At 30.4% G+C, this 22,360-nt stretch overlaps 1 protein-coding gene across 3 annotated transcripts in view; it reads right to left on the reverse strand.

The window, feature by feature from the left end:
- Positions 1-1,240: 1,240 nt before the first annotated feature.
- Positions 1,241-22,360, reverse strand: part of SENP6 (SUMO specific peptidase 6) — a 126,796-nt gene continuing 105,676 nt past the window's right edge. For all 3 annotated transcript variants that reach the window (XM_074310474.1, XM_074310473.1, XM_074310475.1), the window contains 10 exons: positions 20,848-20,960; positions 20,625-20,741; positions 18,559-18,681; positions 17,971-18,063; positions 16,479-16,891; positions 6,020-6,126; positions 4,432-4,517; positions 2,326-2,394; positions 2,080-2,230; positions 1,241-1,778 (listed from right to left, as the gene is read on the reverse strand). In XM_074310474.1, coding sequence (XP_074166575.1) covers positions 1,569-1,778; positions 2,080-2,230; positions 2,326-2,394; positions 4,432-4,517; positions 6,020-6,126; positions 16,479-16,891; positions 17,971-18,063; positions 18,559-18,681; positions 20,625-20,741; positions 20,848-20,960 — 1,482 coding nt within the window. In that variant the 3' untranslated portion in view covers positions 1,241-1,568. The remainder of the gene's footprint in view (positions 1,779-2,079; positions 2,231-2,325; positions 2,395-4,431; positions 4,518-6,019; positions 6,127-16,478; positions 16,892-17,970; positions 18,064-18,558; positions 18,682-20,624; positions 20,742-20,847; positions 20,961-22,360) is intronic.

Here is a 22,360-nt window from a genome sequence, read left to right on the forward strand (position 1 = left end):
AAGAAAATAATATCTATACAAATTACAATAACCAAGTTTAAGTCTATCTCAATAGTATACTCTGTTTAAACAGTTTACCTCTTCCTTTGACAAATTCTAGAGAATGAAAGCTGTAAAAGATCTCCAAACTGAAACCCAAACCACTTTTTTTTTTTTTTAAAGAAACCAAATAATTTAAAATTTTCAATACCCCCACCTCAACCCTTAACTTCCCCACTCCTAGGCCTTGTTCTTCTCTTCCCTTTATATTCTATACATGTCCAATTCCATCATGGTTAGCAAAAAAAGTCTAAAAAAATTCTATTTCAATTCTGAACATAACTTAATTTTTTTTTAAATGGACAATTTGTCTTTAGATGTATGAAAATTTCATTGAAAAAAGTAATGAATAATTAGGTAGAATCATACAAGATCTGTACAAAACAGCTGTACATCTCTCATCTTAATACAACACCTTTGAAAATTGTAAAGGAGAGTGTAAGGCAGGAGCTTATTCTGCATTTTACAATGATTTAAGGCTGTAACATCCTTTACATGTAAGAATAAATCATACTGTGAAAATATTTCCATTAAAAAGCTTAATAGTCTAGTTTAAACCGAAGAAAAAAAATCAATGAATACTGAAGATATTTTGCAGTAGACATTACAAAAAAATAGTAATCCTGTATTTATAAGTATGCTTATCATAGATTTGTAAAATGTTCATTACTTAACCATGGCATATACACTGTATCACATTTTGAACCATAATATAGAAAGATAATGTGGGAGATTTGCAATTCTAACCATACTTACCAACCAAACAGTTCTATAATGAAATCTTTCTAAACTTTTCAAGATACACTTGTATGTATATAGCTAGTATAGCATATTACTATACTGTGTAACACAGGACTACTTGAAATTGCTCTTAATGCTGCTTCTGATTCAAAAACTATCCTTACAGTTAAACACTGGAGTACATGAAATAAAAACCAAAGGATTTAAAAGCCTTTAATTTTTACTGCTACATTGCTTGAATTTGTGCCTTCTATTTGTGGATATTCATTGTTTTTATTGGGCCCAAGATGAATTTAGATATAGTCTAGTGCTATTTTAAAATTGTACTTATAGTATTTTAAAAGCAAATGTAAAAAGTCAAAAATAGGATCACAAAATACCTGAATAATTCCTTGAAATATGTACATTGTACTCACTGGGAACGTAATATTTATTTACTAAAGAATAGCAAGTTAACCACTTTATCCTATAAGTATTTTTTTTATTTGTCTTATGTTTAGAAGTTGCTATTAAGTACTATTAACAGAAAATACATAACAAAAGCTTCCTAACAAGTGAAAAAATTAATTACAAATGCTGGAAAAATTGGCTTCATTAACATATTTACAGAATTTTACTTAATACATACTCCTTTGGGAATCATTTATGACACATTTGTACAAACTTTTTATTTTTAAACATTCCCAATCTATTTTGAGTAGTGAAACACTTCAGTTCTTTAGTCTATTTAGCTGAAGTTGTAAAAACATTCCGTTTTTGACAGGAGAGCAAACATGCAACAGAAAAGTTCAGTCTGAGCTGCTGTTGATATATTGATCTGCTTTTTCCTGTAAAGATGCTTCTGATAAATTAATGTCTCTATTTCCCTTCTTTTCTTTGCTCTGCTCTTCCTGTAGTTTTAGGATTATGTTCCGGATTTCTTCTCGTTTAGTTTTCATTCTTGGGCGAGGAAACCAGTCTGTCAAATTCATTGGAAGTTCAAAATTCAAAATTGGATTCTAAGTACAAAAGGAAAAAGATGCTTATTAGACAGTTTTTAAAAATTAATTTTTACTATGGGATGTAAGAAACTGAAAATATCAACAAAAATAAATGAAATTTATAAAGAAAAAAAAGAAAATATGGGAGAAAAAAATTCTAGTAAAGTTATCACTAAGTGGAACTTATGTAATCTTGTAGGTCTCAATTTTATTATCTATTGTCCGATTTAAAAAAAAAAATCATAAAATTTTGATTGTTTTACTGACATAGTGAAAAACATGTATTTTACACTTGTTAAATGAATGAACTGAAACTCACCTCAAAAAAGCTTTCCACATATTGCAATACATATACTCCACAATCACTGAAATTGTTTTGCTGTGGTACTTTTGGATTAGAGCCTTTCATAAGATCTTTGGAAAAACTTCTTTTACTTCCTTTTCTTACTTCCCATTCCACTTCCAAGTACCTGGAATAATATATATATATAGTAAGATTGTTTTCCTACTTGCTCTGCAAAATCTAATATTATATAAAGTATAGAGAATGAGATTTAGAACTTACTCTCTTAGTGTTTTTACAACATTTGAGCGAGAAGGGCCTCTGAGTGAATCCATAAGCAGGATACAGGGTCTTTTATTGTGTATGTAAAGATGGAAGGAGAAAAAAAGAGAGAAAAAAATTACTGTTCTTAAATAATATAGCTGCTGCAAAAGACATGAAAAATAACACTGAATAATAAAAGTTTAGAACTAAAACATTACTACTTAATTTCTATAGTTCTTAATAAAGACACTAAAAGAGAAAATAATCTTTTATACAGAATACTAACAGTGCTTAATTATCTGTTGATTTAAAAGTAGCAATAATATTGGTTTCAAAGGAATTTAAATATATTAATATTATATAGTACACTTCAATAAAATTTCAAGGTATATATTTGGAAACTATATTAAAGATATCTTGTAAATTAATGGACAGAGCACCAGCCCTGAAGTCAGGAAGACCTGAATTCAAATCTGGCCTCACTCTTTACACTTTCTAGTTGTGTCACCCTAGGCAAGTCACTTAACTGTCTCAGGAAAAAAAAAAAAAATCACAAATTACAAAAGTTACTTCTACACTGGTAAAAGGAGTTTCAAGGAAAATCCTTATAGCAATTGAATCACAGGTGTATAACAAATAGCCCCACTTAAAGCTCTACCAAAAGATGATCATGTGCTGGAAAACACCTCTTTAAAAATTTACTACCAAAACCAAATTAATTTATTTTTCAAAAGAAAAAATCTAGAGTTAGAATTCAGCCAACACTCTTCTTTTTCATAACTGATGCCTAAAGAAGTGAAGAGTCTTGCCAAAGGTCGCACAATATAGATAGTAAGGATCAAAAGAGGAAATTCAACTTGCAACCTCTGACTCTAGAGTAGTGTTCATTTCACTGTAACATTAACAAGGATATTTAGTTTATGGCTTATTTTAACTTACTTTTTTTTTTTAAAGGTACTGTAAAACAAAAATTAATCTATAAAAAAATTCTCTATCCACTGCTGATATGCTGAAATATAATATTTAATATTATAAAATATTCTCTTTGCCAAACATGTGAAATGTTGAGACACCAACTTAGAAGATGTGCAAAAATTTCTTAATTAAAACTAAAATCTATTAACATAATTTTCAAAATCATGTAATCTATAATTTATGTCAAATTCCTTTCCTTCTTAATGGGGGGTGGGGAGGGGGAGGCAAAGAGAGAGAGAGAGAAAGAATTTGGAACTCAAAATTTGAAGAAAAAAAGATGGTAAAATTGTTTTTTACATGTTATTGGGAAAAAAATATTAAATTGCAAAGAAAGAAAACAAACAAACAAAAAAGCAAGAAATCCTGGAAATTCTAATTCTATAGTATCTTCTTTTTATCCAAGGAGAAATAAAGCACACATAAAGGAGTTTTCTAAGTCTTCTATACTTAGTTCTGTCCAATTAGGACTCTTATGGGATAATCCGCCAATCTAATCCATTTGAGAAGGAAAGGAAAATTTCATATACCCAAAGAATCCCAAATCAACTGTTGAGTAACAAGAAACCTTTATTAAAACAAAACAAACCTAACTTTCTGGGAATCAATCCCTTAGAACAAGGAAAATTCCAAATCAAGTTATATAGTAAAGAAGAGTGAAAAAAAGAAGGTATAGGTGAGGATATACCTTTGAAATGTTCTCACCAAATAATGGAGGGTTAATCATTCCCACTCCTACTTTCTAAATATCAGGATTTTGCGAAAAGTTCAATGTAATACTGACTTAATTGGAAATTAAATTATGACAAATTATCTATTTTTGCTGAATGAACTGAAATCCAGTTTAATTCACTCGGGAAAGAAAGGGAAATCCACAAGGAAAATCCACATACAAGAGGAACCTGAATCCCAAACCAAATGTTCATTAGTGGGAAGGTCTGCAAAAATTCCCACATCAGAGATCTCTAGTGACTCTGAAACAAGTCTAAACTAGTATGTTCTGGAATCTATCAGCTTATAAGATTTTTACCTTATATTATTTTTGTAGTTACTAAAAGGACTTATCAATTTCTGTTTTCTATCTTATAGCGCTTCCCATTATGCTTTTAAATGTTCTTACTTTGTAGTCAGAAAATATAATTTGATACTTACTGCTTACAGATAGTAGGCTTCAAATGCCATTGTCCTAATTCAGAACTGCAGGCATCATCAAGACCTCCATCATCACTGCTATCTTCCTATAAAAAGGAATCATATCATTTATATTTGTAAAACATACAATAAACCTAAATAACATTTAGTCAAAATAAATGTATAATTGTTTTTATAGAAAATAATTCAAAAAAGCTTATATATATACATAACATTTCATTGAGGAAATACTAGATAACTTCAAGACTATTATGTGGCTAATATTAAATTAAATTTGTCTAGTATTAGGCAATGTTAATTTCACCTAAGCCAATTCCACACATGGAAATACACATATTAAAAAACACTTACAAATCAGAGATCTAAGAGGCTGTTTTATTGAATCAAGAAAAAGACCCTAAGAGGGAATTCCTAAAATCTTCTGATGGTGTTATAGATTTTATTTTACATGTATGTCTTCCTATAACGCCAAGATTTCAATTTCTAAGTGGTAAAAAAAAAAAATTTATACCAGTGGTTCAAATGAAACTGTTATAGGATATAACCTGTGTTAAAAATAGATTTTTAAAAAGAAAATAAATTTAATGCAATAATGGACCTCTAGCATATACTTAAAAGCATCTTGGAAGAGCTATTTATTTTTCTTATAAAGACATGGTCCTTGTAAGATGGCAGTTTTTTTTTGTTTTTTGTTTTTTTTTCAAGTATGAAATAGAATTATAGATCTAAAATTGGAAAGGCTCTCAGGTCATCTAGTCCAATTTTCTCACCTTACAAATGAAGAAAACTAAGCCTAGAGATGCCAAATAACATGTCCAGAATCACAGAAATAACATCATAGATTGTAAATCCAGCTATTTTTATTCCACATCCAAAGGTTTTTCTACTGCACCATACTGTTTCTAATAGCGTTTATGTTTTAAAAGTTCTTAACCTCTCCTGTTGTAAGACCTTTCTTTTCTACCTCCCCCACTCCTCCCCCCTCCCCGCCCAAACCACTCTGTTTTGAAAATGTTTTGGCTGGCATAGGAATACAATATATAAATAAATTAGGGGAAATTTTGGCCAGCATATGAATAAACAGTACAGAGCATGACACTCATTAAGTAAATCAAGTTAAAACATCATTAGACAACTTAAAGGAAAAAGATTATGAAATTGTCTATGTTCTCTTCTCCACTAATTCCAAATTTGAATTATGTTCAATTCAACCTGATAACAGACAAAAGATGAAATGTTTGTCATAAATACTACTGTAGGGAGAAAGTAGTCTAATTTGCATATGTAATTTTAAGCAGATATTAAACAATGAGAGGGAGATTAGTCCATAAAGTCTGAAGAGATTTATCCTAAAGGCTTGTAAATATAGCAGTCCATTAAATTGATAAACTTTTAAAAAGAAATGCAAAGGAATGAGGAAACAGAGTAGCTTTCTTTTGACATTATTCAAATTTACAGGCAATAAAGTTTTATAACTTTTCAGAATTTATGGAAACTGCTTAGTTCTTATAAAATTCTTTGAAAAAATATGAATTGAGGACAAGATATTACTATTGCTCCTTCTTTTTAATTAAGTATTATTCTTCACCTGGTTATCCTGATCTTCTGAGAAGTCAATAAGTTCATCTTCAAGCAATTTATTGCCAATATCAGCTGGCTCATCACTATAGTTTAATCTGATTCTGTTCAAACCATCTGTATCAGTAAGGAAAACAAACATTATGTGGAAAAAATGTCACATGTGTATTTCAAGAATCCTATGACTATTAAATGTCTTTACTTGTAAAAAGGTATCATCACTTGCATATTAAAACCACATCAGTAATATTTAATGAAGGTAAAAATTTTAATTTTACTACCATAAATACAAGATGAAATAAAACATGCAAAATTGGAAACTACCAATACTCTAAGAAAAAATATAAATACAATTGTTAAATTTCTTTATAGAAATAAATGTCTATTTAAATGATTAGTGATAAATTGATCATGGTTGGTTACAGATTTAATGCTCTATCAAAATACCAAAGAGTTATTTACTTAACACAATGGAACAAAATAAGTACATCTGGACAAAAAAAAAGTCAGAAAAAATGAGAACTTAGAATTAGTGAGTTTCAAATTATATTTCAAAGAAGCAACTTCCCAAAATTGCTTGGTATTAGGCAATAAAAAAGATAAATAAAACATATCAGTCATATATGATAAAATTTACAAATAACTATTCCACAAAAGATAAATGGACAGAGAATATTAACAGGCAGTTTTCAATATAGAAAATTCATGTTTAACAACAGCCATTTGAAATTACTTGGGAAAAAAAAAAGTCATATATATTATAGCTAAAAGAAATTTAAACCATTTTAACACTCTACTTTAAAAATCATCAGATTGGCAAAGATTTTTTTTTTTAAAAGGGCAAATAATAGTTATTGCAGGACAGGTATTTTAAAATATTTTCAGTGAAGCTCTGAACTGGTCCAAACACTAGGGAAAGCAATTAATCAATCAATAGGTATTGAAATCATGCTAGGAGAATACAAGAATAAATAGTGAAATAATCCCTATTTATGAAAGCCTTACATTTTGAGATAGAAAATGCAAATATATGGGAAAACACACACATAATATAAAGTGTATAAAAATACATACAAAGTAGTCAAATACAAAGTATTATGGGAGTGTGAGTAAAAGCAACTGGGAGATCAGGAAAGACTTCATACAAAAAAAAAATGACTTCTGGAATTGTATCATACATAAAGGAAGAACAGAAGAACTATATAAGGCAAAGATAAAGATGAATGCATTCTGGGGATATCTTTTGACCTTTTCAAAGATCAAAGGAAAGGAAAGTTTGCTGGATCAGGGTATGGGAAGGAAAACAATGTTTGTTAGATTGAGAAGATAGATTGTTGTCTGATTGTGTGTGGCCTAAAAGAGAAACAGGAGTGTTTGTACTGTATACTGGAAGTAATAGAAAGATACCAAAGATAATGATTGAGTAAGGAAATCACATAGTTCTGTGTGTATGAGAGATAATGTTTAGGGGATAAAGGGTAGACATGAGGGAGAGGCAGGGAAGAAGGGAGGAGCAAATATTTCATATATATATATATATATATATATATATATATATATATATATATATATATATATATATATATATATATATATATATATATATATACACACACACACACACACACACATATATGTAACATACATATATACAATTTATTTTATAATTTTATGTATATTTCAAATATATTTTATATTAAAATTATTAAAATATGTATTTATATTTATATTTTTATTTTGACACATATTAATTTATGGGAGCTTTTACCTACTAAACTTCCAATCTGGGTAAGTTTGTCCCTCCTTGGGCAGTGTGAAGTAATGCATATACCGAACCTCAGAAATTCTGAATTCATATGATCCACCAAATCCATCCTCCAACGGCATGAATTACTACTCCCAGAGATCTTAATTGTTTTTAATTTTAAGGAAAATTACCTAAGCAATAATAGCATATGGAAGTGGAGAGAACTGAAGAAGGGAGACTACTGAAAATAATATAAAGCAAGATCTGGCATGTGAATTCATATAAGGGGATGAGAAAGAGTAAGTGACAGATAATCTCATGATGCCATGATCATGTCATGTACCTGGGTAGACTGACAGGTTGATAATACCTTTGACAGAAATAGACCGATTTAGAAGAAAGGAGGGTTTGATACTGAATAATTTCGAATATGTTGAGTTTGTTGTATGAGAGAGAAAAATCTGAAATAAATGAAAGGAGCAAGAAATATTCTCGCATTCTCCTACAGGACCAGTTTGGAACTATTCTCAAAGACATTAATATATAGCATGCTCTACAACACAATGATACCTTTATTATATATATACTGTGAAGGCAGAGAAAGAACCACAAGGTCAAAAATTTTACATGCAAAAAAATTTTTTGGTAGGAAATCCTGGAGCCAAAGTAGGTGTCCATCAATGGGAAGATAAAGAAACGAATAATGGCAAAGGAATATAATGGAATGTTATTTTTCCATAAGAAATGATAACTCTGAAGAATTCAGAAAAACCTGACAAGATATGTATAAACTGATGAAATTATAAATGAGTAGAATCAGAAGAATAATGTTAAGAGTAAGATTTAATTAATCTTAATTATGAATTGAGTAGATGGTTAAGGAAGCATATTTTCTCACCTCTTAGCAGAGATGTGATAGGATACAGATAGAGAACAAGACATATATTTTTGGACAAAAATGAATCTATTTATATATTTTGCTTGTTTATACTTATTTGCGTCTACTTGAAAGAAGTTGACAGGTGGATGGTGATAACAGTGCCAGAAAAGAACAATAATGAAACATTTCTAAAATATATAGAAGAGGGAAAAAAAAAAAAAGTTCAGAAAGATATAGGTGAGCAGAGTTTTTTTTAAACTAGCATGTTAACTTTAATATACACTTCAAAAATGTAGATAACAGAAGATAGTTTTCATGTTCTTTTTTATATTTAAATGTTCATGACTTCTGGAACTTGAATTCATATGGAAAAGATATTTTCAAAAAGTTAATTATAGGCCATAAATCCATATTATTAATTGATAAATATCTGTAAAGCTAAAAAAAGTTTTTAATGTTATTACATTAATGAAGTTTATTAAAAAAACATTGTAAACTTTTCATTTAGTCAAGGCCAAAAACTGGTCTTACCTTGATTCTATTTGTGCAGAAAGGGTTTGTCAAACAAACTAAGACTGTAAACAAGATTAGGGTAAGGACTGTTTTATTAGAGGTACACCTCACTTTGCACAATAATAATGGGTCCCAAATAATTGTACATTAACCAAATTTGTGAAGAATCCTCTTTTCAATGCACAATATTACTATTTAAAGGAATTCCATGGGAAATTCTTTTGGAATGTAAAGAATCACCTTCAGATTTATAACTTTTAAATCTGTGTTTTTTTCCCCTGGTTTGTGTAAAAGTAAGGTTCTTTTTGTAAAAAGAATACAAATTTAAGAACTCACAAGGAACTTAAAAGAATTGATTTATGTAATTAATGTAAATGTTTTAAATCATTTTAATTCTAAATCTATTCATGATGAGTGGACAGACTGATGAGAATTTAGTAACATAATATTTTTTAAGAGTACTTATTACAGTGATTGGCACAAAATGACACATAATAAGTGCTTATTACCCTCCCCTTTCCAGACTGCATCCTTCACTTTTTCTACCATGCCTTCATGTGTTCTCCAATTCCAAGTTTCCTCTTCTATTGTCTTACCCCTTAAAAATGTAAGCTCCTTAGCTTTATTTCTAGCAGTTGTATTTGAGAGCTAAGCATATCATGAGCATATCATTAATAAATACTTGACTGACTAGTTGTAATAAATCTGAACTTCTCTAATACTAACAATAATATTCTACATAAAATTAAAAAACAGTAAGACTTTAATGTTATTTACATAACTTTAAACTATAAATATATGCCATCACTATATTATAGAGCATAACAATGACCACACTCTGAGAGTCCAATTGGCAATATTTTGTTCAAATTCATTCAGCACACATTAGCAAAGCATGCAATGAATACATACTAAACAGGTATTAAGAACACACTAAGCTTAGGTAAGAAATTAAACAGATAAAGAAATTACAAAGATAAAATATATAATATTCCATGGCAAACAAATCAAAGATAAAAAATTGAGCTTCTTGTGCTAGGAGTGGAGTGGACATTACCTTGTGGGTTCAAGGATTATTTCACCAAAGGTTTGGGTTTTAAAGGATGGATTAGGAATTCAGCACAAAATGATATTCTAAAACAGAGTAAGAAAGATATGGAGGGAAGAAAGGACAGACTATGTGTTTTAAAAAACTAGAAAGGTAGAGTGCCTCAGATCATATAGGGTCTGAGAACATCAGATAAAGATTTGAATTTTATCTGGCAGAAAAAAAAGGAAGCCCTCAGCCCTACTGTTATTAGATGGTCACCTTCAATAAGTTTAGTTTAGAGTTTTTCAAGTAAATTGGGTTGAGTAGTCATAGCCAAGTTAGAATGAATAAATCCTCCCTAGATATAAGATGCCAGAGCATGAATGAAGAAAAAAGTCCAAAAAGATAGTCCTAATCCTCATAGAGTTTATTACTAGAAAAGAAATAGTGAAGCAAAATGTTGAAGCAGCTTGAGCAAAATACATTTTTTTTAAAACTTAAAAAAAACAATAAGTGAAGGAGAAAAAAAAAGTTAGGAATTTTTTTTTTTTAAGAAAAGGACTTTTTAAAAACTTTTCTTTATTAAAGTCATAGTACTAATTAAAATAAGTCACAGAATTTATACTGAAATTTATACCCTTGGATTATAGCATTTTTAGCCACTTGCCTCAAACAGCAAGCCTCTGAACTAGGTTTTGGCTGTATTGTCGGCTCAGTAATGATGACAATGGCTTTAAATATATGTTAACTGTGCATATCACAAAAGCTTCTCTTGGACTGGGTTTTCAGATTTTCTGATTTGTCCTGATTTTCTAGACTACCTATATTCTTTTGTAGGTTATTATTTCCATGCATCTTGACCTCAAGGTTAGTCACTTTGGCTTGTATAGAAATCATGCTTATTTAACATTGTTGCTTTTTATTTATCTTCAGAAATTTCTTCCAAAATATTAATTATGTATCAAGTATAAGACAATTTTAGCTATCTCTATGTTCTAGGGCAACTAGAATCCAAAGGAAAGTTAAAACATAAGCCCCCTACTCAAAGAACTGAAACTCATTAATTCTGAACTCCCCCAAGTCCCAAAACAGTATTTAAGGTTGCCCTCGATACCACACAAGCTTATATCAAAATAATTTTCCAACTTATAGTGTCTAGTCAAAGATCTGAGGGGAAGAGTAGGACAAATAATCACATTCAGGAAACCCTATGTTTTGAAGGGTACACAACACTACACCAAGCCTGAGAGAAAGAGCATAATATCCAGGTGGAGCTTAGTCGGGTAGTGAGCAATAAGGAAAATAAAGGGGAAGGGGGGAAGGTGGAAGAGAAAGAGAAATAAAGACTAAAAAAAAAGTAGCAAAGATTTTAGAAACAAAGATTTTAGAAACAAGAAAACCCAAAGATAAATAGGAAACATACCAATTAATAAAAGAAGGAAATGTATTCAACATTTAATAAACACGGTTAGGTATCTATGAAAAAAATACTGCAAAAATTAGAAAAATGATCAAACACTAGATGAGACAAGAGAATTGTATGAAATTTAAGGAGAACATGGTACCATGGCCCACCTTTCCCCAAGTGATTTAAAGAAAAAATGATTGTTATTTATATTCTGCACAGCAAAAATTATGAGTGGAATAGAAAAAATTTGAATCTAACAAGTTTCACCTAAGAAACAACTGTAAGAATGGGAAGACAATCTAGAAGAAAAACAAAATAGGAACACCACAAGAAAATAAGTGCATTATGAAAATAATTCAAAGACACAAAGAGCAGAGACAACATAAGGATCATAGGTATCTTGAAAAATTATAACAGGACAAAAAAATCTTAACACCATAATGAACGAAATAATAAAAGAAAACTACCTAGAATTTTTAAATGTAGAAAATCAAATTCCAGTTGAGTGAATTCACAATTTAGCTCCAGGAAAAAAAAAAAAATCTAAGGCTGCAAACTCAATTAAAATCAGCAACAACAAATTCAGGCAACTATCAGGAGAAAGACCTTCAGATACAAATGAAAAGACCTTAGAAAAATGCAACACTATACTATACCCACTAGAAAAATAAGGAGTTAATAGAATATATTCCAAATAGAGCATATAGTACAGCGTAACCTATCCTACAAATCTAAGTCTAACCAAATGAAATGATAATAAAGTAATAAAGAAAAGTTTGAATAAAAAAAGAAAATCAAAATTGAAATTTATTTGCCTCTTAAATAATGCAAATCTCAGAAATAAAGGAATGAATGAAATGCAGCAGGCAAAGATAGCAACAGAATAATAACAGAAAGTCTAGTAAGAGTTCTAAATATATACAAGGAGAAAGGGATGAAGGAGGAAATCTGGTAGAGATCATAGTACAAGAGCAAAAAGAGAACATTAATGGTGTGTACCTACAGGTGAATGCTTCTTTTGTGGGATTAGAGAAGGAGAGAAGACTATGATGCATCAGTTCAAATCAACTGCTAGCAATGAAAGGAAAGTGACCTCTGTGGTCTCAGAAAGAAAAGAACCCACAAGGGAAGTGGGTAAGGAGGAAGAGGGCAGAAAAGGTCGAAAATGGAGATGTAACTTTGGGAGGAGAGAAGAGATTCTACTGATGAATATTCCTATGGGTAAAGAGATGGTCAAAAAGGGAGAAGATCTTATACTGGATGAGAATAGAGGGAATTTGCTGCCTGAAGAGTCTACCTGTTGTAAGTGGAGGTATTAGAACCCATGAGGGCAATTGTAACCTGGAGTAGTGGGAAAACATGAATCAGAGGATGAGATTTCTCCACAGATGAAGTGTAGATTGCTGATGGGCTGCATAACCAGGGGCTTGATGGGGGAGAAAAGCCCTATTTTTTTGTGCCATGTTTGCTGACACCTACAACAATTGAAAATCAAAATAACCTTGAGGTTTCAGTCACACCCTGTAGATTGGCAAAAGTGATAAAAAAATTGCACCAGTCATGGTTCAAGGAGTTATGGAAAGATGAGCCTACTAGAGAAATGCAAATTACAATAACCTTGAGATATCATTTTACACCTATCAGATTGACTAAAATGATTGAAGGAGAAAATATATATATTTATAAATATATAAAAATGTAAAACAAGCATTGGAGGGAATATGAAAAGAGCCACTAATTCATTGTTGGTGGAATTATGAACTGATCCAATCATTTAAGGACATAGGTCTATTTTAAAGGATGATCAGGGAAAAAGGAAAAGAACATATATGTTATAAAATATTCATGGCAGCTCTCCTTGTGGAGAACAAAGAATAGGAAATTGCAGAGATGCTTAACAATTGACTAAACAAGTTGTGGTATATGACTGTAATGGATTACTACTGTGCCATAAGAAATTATAAGTTTGATGATCTTATAAAAACCATGGAAAGACCTACATCAAATGACAAGGACTGAAATGAGCAGAATGGAGAGAACCATTTTTGGTATATACAGTAACACAATAATAATACAATAACAATAACAGCAATATTGTTTTTTGTTTTGTTTTGGTTTTTTTGAGGCTGGGGTTAAGTGACTTGCCCAGAGTCACACAGCTAGGAAGTGCTAAGTATCTGAGACTAGATTTGAACTCGGGTCCTCTGAATTCAAGGCTGGTGCTCTATCCACTGCACCACCTAGCTGCCCCAGCAATATTGTTTTTTAAGATTGGTTAGTGTGTTCTTTCTTTCTTTCTCTCTCTCTTTATATATATATATATATATATATATATGTATATATATATACATATATATATATGAAAATGGGAAAGACAATTCTGTTTGGAAATGCTAAATTTGAGGTGCTTGTGGGAGCATTTTGAGTCTAAGTAAATGAAAGTCCATGAATCATCCCTTATGAAACATCAGAGTACAAAAGTAGAAAGCTATCTCTAAATACAGTAAAATATACAAAACCTGTTACTCATAAATGAGACTTGATTGTCACCTTGCTTTTGCATAAGCCACCCTTTATGCCTACAAAGCACAACATCCTTATGTCTACCTTGTAGAATTCCTTATTTCCTTCAAGGCTCAACTTAAGTACCATCTACTATAAGTAGTCTTTCCTGACACCAATTGCCAGAATGTTCCTTCCTAAACTTTGTGTTTATGATAGACATCTTTATACATACATGTTATTTTTCTTGACTGAAAACAAAGAAATTTGTAATAGATGACATTAGCCTATGGCAAAAGTAATCCAAGTTGAGACAGGCAGGATAAGACAAGTGATATTATTAAAAATGGATGGTGGTAGGGATGGTGGTGGTATTGGGTGCGAGAGACTCAGATGGATAAGAAAGGAAACTATAGTGAATACAAGGGAAAATTTTGATACAAAAATGGTTCGATATGCCTAATGTTGTAAAAAGATTGTTTCAAAACCTATTTGAAAATCAGGTACATTGAAACTCAAAATTAATTTTTCTCATATAAAAAAGATACTATATTTGATTGTGGTGAAAAGAATCTAGCAATATATCAATAGTTTTCAAATGAGCAATATGTGGTGCTCCTATTAATATGAGTACAAACAAAAGACAAAGGAACAACAACAAATCCAAAGCCTCTACTTTTCTCTTATTTCCCAACATATTAAAATCTGGGCACAAGGCCAGTGTTAAAGTTGGGTGCTAATAAGAGTAAACAAATTAAATAGGTCTGCAATTTCCTTCCAATTTCAAGAAATAAATTTTAAACTCATGTTCTGCACAACATAAAATGAAAACTACCTCCAAATTATTCCTGTAAACTATTACAAAGTCCTCCTGTTAAGAATGGCTGAAAATTTTAGCAAGATTATCAAGACTATATATACTAAAACACCCAGGTAAAATATAAAATTACCCATTACTTTGTCTATATTACAAGCAGCTTAATGCTTAATCACCACTTCTTCCCCTACTAAGACATAACTGGACATTTACAGAATGCATTTTGAATGATATTGTTCAGTGGTGACACATTTCTGTCAAAATCAAATTTTCAAAATACTAGCAATTTGAGTAAGAAACATACACAGCATGTTTTACTATTTAGCTAAATAAAACAAATCAAGAAATTATAATAGGATAAAGATATCCATAACATGAAGACTGTGAAATTATACAAATCAATGGCAATTAGATATGAGATTTCATGCCATCAAAATCATCACCCAAATATTTTAAATATTCAAAAGTATAAAAAGACCACTGCGTCTTTTTAATCCCAAGAATATACCCAGGAAGAGACAAAGGAGTGATAATCATTCACTCACCAAATGGATTATCCAAGCCTTTTTACCACACAAAAGAGAATCCTTTTTTGCTTTAAAGATGAAAAAGCACTCTTAAGATTCCCCATAAACCAGCTTATTTAATATTATTCTCTTTAATATACTCTACATTCCATCCATATTAGAATCTTAACTGTTTCCTGAACTCAACATTCTAGTTTGGCTTCTATTTCTCTTTGCTGTCTTCTTGTCTCTAGAACACTCTCTTCTATCTATGTCTCTGCTGAAATGCTAGAATTAACTCAAATGGCTTTCTGGAATGGCTTCTCCCTCAAACTTGTTTATATGTGCATATTTTACAACCTTTTTGAGAAAAGTATTTTTTCTTTTGCCTTTGTATTACTGACATAATGTCTAGTATTAAATAAGTACCTAGCAAATATCTGCTGAATTGAAATGAAGAGTCTGTGTCATAATTTCTGAAGAAGACAGGTATGAAGGATTGACCCACCCTCATTCTTCAATGTTATTTCTAACTTCTACCCCCCCAATTTTATTCCTTGCCTTTTGTGTTTTCTCTCCAAACTATATTCTTCCTTCTCTATCTTTTCTGATACATATTCTCTTCCCTATTATTTTTCCTGTTAAGTTTAAAAGTTACTATATATTATATATTTATAAAATACTTTAAACTCCTGAAAAAAAAAAAAAATCAAGACTACTATAAACTATTGAATGTTTTAAAAATGTTTGTTAAACCTGACACATCTGACTTTAATTTAAATTCAGGGCAACACTACATTACATAAACACTTAGGGAAGTTTTTATGATGTTATTCTGAGGAATCTTCTATCTTTCCACATGAAAGGAAATAAGAAAGAACTATCAGCAATATTTAAAATATATTTATTATAAGATAGTTGAAAGACACAAGGAATTAGAGAAACTTTACCTTTGTTTCTAATACCAAAATGATTTTATTTCCCTTTAAAACCACATCTTAATTCTTAATCTTCTTCATAAAAAACATTACAATCATTCTAGATCTTAGTCTTTTTAAAAACATACCTGTATGATGTGAAGCTAGAAATTCATTTTGCACGCCATTCTCATCTTTAGTCCTATTATCAAGTTTCTGACAGGCAGATTCTAGTTTAGTTTCACATTCAATATGATTTACTTTTTTCAGAACACTTTTTCCACTACAAGGGCTCCTCTGACAGTATGAGTCACTTTCTTCATTTATAATGCTTGAGTCAATTAAAGCCATGCTATGCTTTTTGTTTGGTATTTTCTTAATTACAGGCTTGGCAGGAGAGTTTTGTAAACTATCCATTTCATTTGATGAAGAAGAAGAAGTACAGCTATCCTCTGCAGCTGAACTTTTTTGGTTGGCAATATTTTCATGGTACTGAGGATTTGGTTCATATTTGGGTTTCTCCAAGCCAGGAAAACAAACAACGGCCAAAAACCAATGTGCACTGCAGAAAAATTGAGAATATCAAAAACAAAAAACCAATTATTGTGTATTAGTGACATTCATTAAAATCAATAATGAATTTCAAAAGTATTTGTTCTGCTCTTCTAAACAAATTAAAAATATTTAGTACTTTTAAAAAATGACTGTGTCTATCTGTCTGTCTCTTTCTCTCTTCCTCCCTCCCCTCCCTCCTCCTCAAAGCCAATTAACTTGAATTGCTAATGTGAATGGTCACTTATGAAGAGGGAGGACTATTTCAAACCCTGTTTAATAGATATGCTGTCTGGTTCTTTATTATTCACTCATTTGATTCATAGGCGAACCTATTTTATTAAAAATTTGTTTCCTTTCATTTCCATCTTTGTATGAATTAATCCCATGACCCGTTTTAAAATAATTATAATAATTCATTTCCTAGTCATAATACTATTCTCATTATTTCACTCCCACTTACCACCCCACTCCCTCATTATCAATTAGTTGCAATCTTGCCGAATCTATCTTTCCAATTTCTCTTTCATCAGTCTCATTCTACTTCAAACATATTATTACAACAGCCTCCTTAAAAAAAATCTCCTAATAATCATGACCTTCCCCAATCCAATCTCTAAAATAAACTGCCAAAATGATATTCTTAAAGCAGAGGTCTGATTGTATCACTTCCCAAATCAAGACATTGCAGCAGTTCCCTTCTGATCTGGAAAATTACACTAATGGAATTATATTTGAAAGAAGATAACAACAAGAAAAAAATACCTTTATTTGAAAATGTTTATAGTGACAATTTTTATGATAACAAAAAACTAAAAAACATGTCCAACAGTTGAAAAATACTTGGACAATTATGCTATACTAATCTATGTGAAAATTTTATGATCTAGCAATGTCACGTGGGATTCACTAGATAAATATCTTACAAAAAAAAAAGTAGCTTTACAAAATATTATGATGTACAAATTCTTAACAAGAAATTGTTTTGTAAAAGTAATTAACAGTTTATTTGGTTTTACCCTAAAAACAAGTATCTATTCTAAAAATGCCACCACAAATGTAGTAGATACAAAGGAAATTTCTACTCACGCTTCATTGAGGGGAACAAAAATAAAATCTTTTTCAAAAATATCTACATGTCGAGTCCATGTTTTAACACGCCCATGTCGCTTCTGTTGTATTCTATAAGATGAAATTAAGAAATTATGCAATGTAAATATTTTTAAAGCATCATCTCCCTGTTGTTTATAACAATATTCATTTTCAAACTAAAACTTAAATGCTTGTTGGAATAAAAAACTTTTAGGAATCGGAAAAGAAGAAACAAAGATTGAGATAAAGCCACATCTTCAAACTAATGTACTTTAGGGAAGTCATGGTAACATACGTGCTTTGCACTTCTTGCAAAAAATTAATCATATCACCATTGGCATAACATTGTATATTGTCTCTTATAAGAATGAAATGCCCTCCTCCCCAATCCCTTCCAAAAAAACTCAGGCATATTATGCTAACTGCCTTTAGATTTAAATATTAGGAATAACACCTCTTTTTTACTTACCAATCTAAGATAAATAGTCTATGTGATGTTACAAAAAACAATTTTCCAATCAGAATAGCATGCTGCAACTTTTATTAACATCAACAAATAAAAAAAAATTTTTTAACATAACTTACGAGAGATTTGTTGTTTCATGAAGATTTCTTCTCTCTCTTTGATTAAGGCGTTTATAGAAAAAAGAGCTAAAGATATGAATTCGATCAGCATCTTCTTTATTCAGTTTTTCAAGTACCAAATACCTAGTTCAGGAGAATTCCATTATATTTCAATGTCAATTATTATGTTAATAATAATTAGATCTAAATGCAGATATCAAAAAGAAATTTAATCCAAAATATGTATTCATTTCCTGGAACTGAAACAAGTGATTTTTACTTGATTATTCAGTGGTGACTCACTTATATAACATCCTCTGAGATAAATACAAAGAAATGAAACCATGACTTAAAAGTTTTAAGTATTTTTATCTAAACTGTCAAAAAATTTCTACCAATTTCACATTAATTTTTCTACTATTAAATTGATTATATAAAATCTGAAGTTTTTTGAATATCATCAGTTTAATTTCACATCCATAACTCATTGCTTATCTGCCCATTACTTTCTATATTGAGCAGGATGGATCACAAGTTTTATATAGAAGATGGAGGAAGAAAGAAGCAGCAATTATAACATATTATACATATTCCTCCTTCTTACCATGAAATATTTACAAGTGTATCAAAAAGTTTTCTACAGTTTAAGTGAATTCACCACAAAAACACTTATTGTACTTCAAATGTTTTGCACTACAACACTCTACAAATATCACTTTTTTTTTTTTTTTTTTTTTTTTTGGATTTAAAAATAAAGGACAGAACACTATAGCTAGAATAAAGGAAGAGCCTGGGCCCCACTCTTGACATGAATAATAGTTCACATTTTAAAAGTTTCAATTTGCTTTTCCTGCATTAACAGTGCAAAAGCACTATCCCTCCCTTGTCAGGATGTTGGGAAAAAATAAATGCCAGAATATGTTCTGAATTTTATGGAACTATTTTCTTCATTCAAAGTAAAAGTCTGGACTAGACAATGGAATCCTTTCCATTCTAAAATTCTTTTAATCAAATTTTTTTTCAATTTACAAAATGTACTGAATTTTATACAGCATAGGTATTTATTGCATATTTATTCAATTGCTCTGACATTATCACTGAAATCTGATGCTTATGATTTCTAGCATAACATCTTATAAAGTTACATAAATTGGTATCTGAACCAAAAAGGTATTATAAGATACTTTTAATTTTAGGAAAACTAATGTTTCAGTTCTTATGAATCAGGAAGTCTATTTAGTACATTTATTAGATTTGTAATAACAAAATTTTACACTAATAAAACTCAACTACTTTTTAATGCCCCCCAAATAGCATACACACTGAATCCTAGAATATTGTTAATGCTATAATTGGTGCTAGGCAAATCAGAACATTATGTATCTGAGGAAAAGAAAAGACCAAAATAAAAGCATTTGGAGAATATAAAAGGTTATTTCCTACCAAGGAACATATTTTTCCCATTTCTGCTATGTGCTACTAGCTGATTTCAGAAGCATAAGTTGTTCTGTAAACTTGAAAAACAAATGCTAAACTAAGAAATTAAATTAGAAAGCTCAAAGAACATTAAAGATGGAAGGGATCTTGTAGCTCAGCTAGTCTGAAGGAGGGAATGGCAGAGTGGAATCCCATTACCAAAAATACCTGTGCAAGTTTCCATTTGCAATCAAAACATGTTTTAGCCATAAGCATGTCCTCTGTAAGTCTCTAGAGAGCTCTGGGTCCTTTTCTTTTTATCCAAAGCAGTTTAATTCTACCTCTAATCTTCCTTGAACATTTTTTCTACATTTTGTGTAAATATATGTCAGAACTGAACATTTTCCAAAAGAATAAATAGTTTTATGTATATGAGAAAAATAGCTCTAATAAAATGGTTTGCTTTGTAGCTGACTTGCTAGAATTGATTTCTTTTATAACTAAAAATGAATGAAACAAATTCTCTTTTGGTTTGTCTGACATAATCCTATTTAATGTACTCCAGTAAAATGTTTAATGTATATAGAAAATGAAAACCAAAACTGTAACAAGAATTTTTAACAATTAATGATTCTATATCACTAAAAATATAAACAGAAAAATTAACTTACTTTAAATAAAAATCTATAATAACATCATTTAAAAATTCTCCTTCATTTAGACAGTGCAGATCCTCATTAGTAACACAGATGCCTCCCTTAGCTGGAGGTGGTGGATATACTATCAATCTGAAACAAAAAGAAAAAAAAAAAAAAAAAAAAAAGTACACATAAACACATACACTCCCCCCCCCCAATAATATAGCATCATTTAAGAGTATAGAATGATCCTCACTTTTCAATAGGGCCAATAAAGACAGTATGTGGTTCTCCAATTTCCTCGTCCTCATCAAAAAACTGGAACTGTGGTGTTATATTTCTTAACTGTATTTTAGGTTCAAATGAAACCTTGTAAAGAAAATTAAAATAACTATTAGTTTCCAAAGCCAAGATGAAATTGATTCTTACATGCAGCTAGGTGGCACAGTAGATAGAGCACCAGCCTTGAATTCAGGAGGACCCGAGTTCAAATCTGGTCTCAGACACTTAATACTTCCTAGTTGTGTGACTTTGGGGCAAGTCACTTAACCCCAGCCTCAAAAAAAAAAAAAAAAAAAAAAAAAAAGAATATAAACACAGAGGGAAGAATTATATATAGATTTTGTTTTTTAAAGTTAAGTGACAGGCTAAGAATGAATCAAGAAACACTTCTTTGCACTAAACTTTCAAAAGGGACAACTGAAATCTGTGGTATAATTTTCTATTTTTGATTAATAGTTTTAATTCAACCAACCTCTACTAAGTAATAACTGCATGAAAGGCATTGCATTGGCCACTATGTAAAAAGAGATGAAAAATAAAACATTCCTTGCTCTCAGGGAGCTAACACTTCGATGATGAGAGGGAAGGGGAACAGATCATTTACACTAATAAATGTGATATAGGATATAAAGTAGATATAAGAAAAATGAGAGATTCAGAAAAAAACAGAAATTACAGCAGATATTTTAAGTCTCATTTACTCTTCTAGTAGAATCTTCTGAAGCCAAATCAATCAGAAGCAGATGTTCACTTCCACTATTTCTTTAATCTCCTATTTAATTTTGTAAGTAGTTTTGCCTTAATCTGCCTCTATATTAATCTTTATCTAACTGCACTAAGCTTTTATCACAGAAGAAAAGCCATATTAAAATGACAGGGCATACATACAAGTGGTACAGTCTAATAAAGTTCAAATCTGGCCTCTGGACATTTACTAGCTATGTCACTGTAGACAAATCATTTAAATCCTGTTTGCCAGTTTCCTCATCTATTAAAATAATAATAGCATTCTGTATCATAGGGATTTTCTAAGCTGAAACAATAATTGTAAACTGCTTAGCACAGAGCCTTAACTACTATATAAATGTTCACTATTATGATAGCTAAATAAAATCTGTAACAAACCTTAGTTAAATTTAGGTTCTCTAAGTATTGAAGCATTTATACTATTTGGTATAAATAAGTTTAATAAATTTTTATGATTGTATGGCTCTTTTGGTTATTATTAGTGACTGCAAATATAGCTCCAAATGACCTGCAATGAGTACCACTCTTTTAGAAGGAGATAAATACACTGCCAATAAAAATAAAAGTTATCTTCTCAAAAATTCCCATCCTACAGATAATAAACAAAGGGATGCATTATGCCAATACCAATTATACCAATGCTATCTACAAGTTGAGGCATGAAGAAAGGGAAAGTGAGAGGTGAGGGGCAATGAAAGAAAGTAGAGAATGAAAAAAAAAATGTGAATAGTAGAATGCAT

This window comes from Sminthopsis crassicaudata, chromosome 4, assembly GCF_048593235.1.
Source record: "Sminthopsis crassicaudata isolate SCR6 chromosome 4, ASM4859323v1, whole genome shotgun sequence".
NCBI classification, from domain to species: Eukaryota; Metazoa; Chordata; class Mammalia; order Dasyuromorphia; family Dasyuridae; genus Sminthopsis; species Sminthopsis crassicaudata.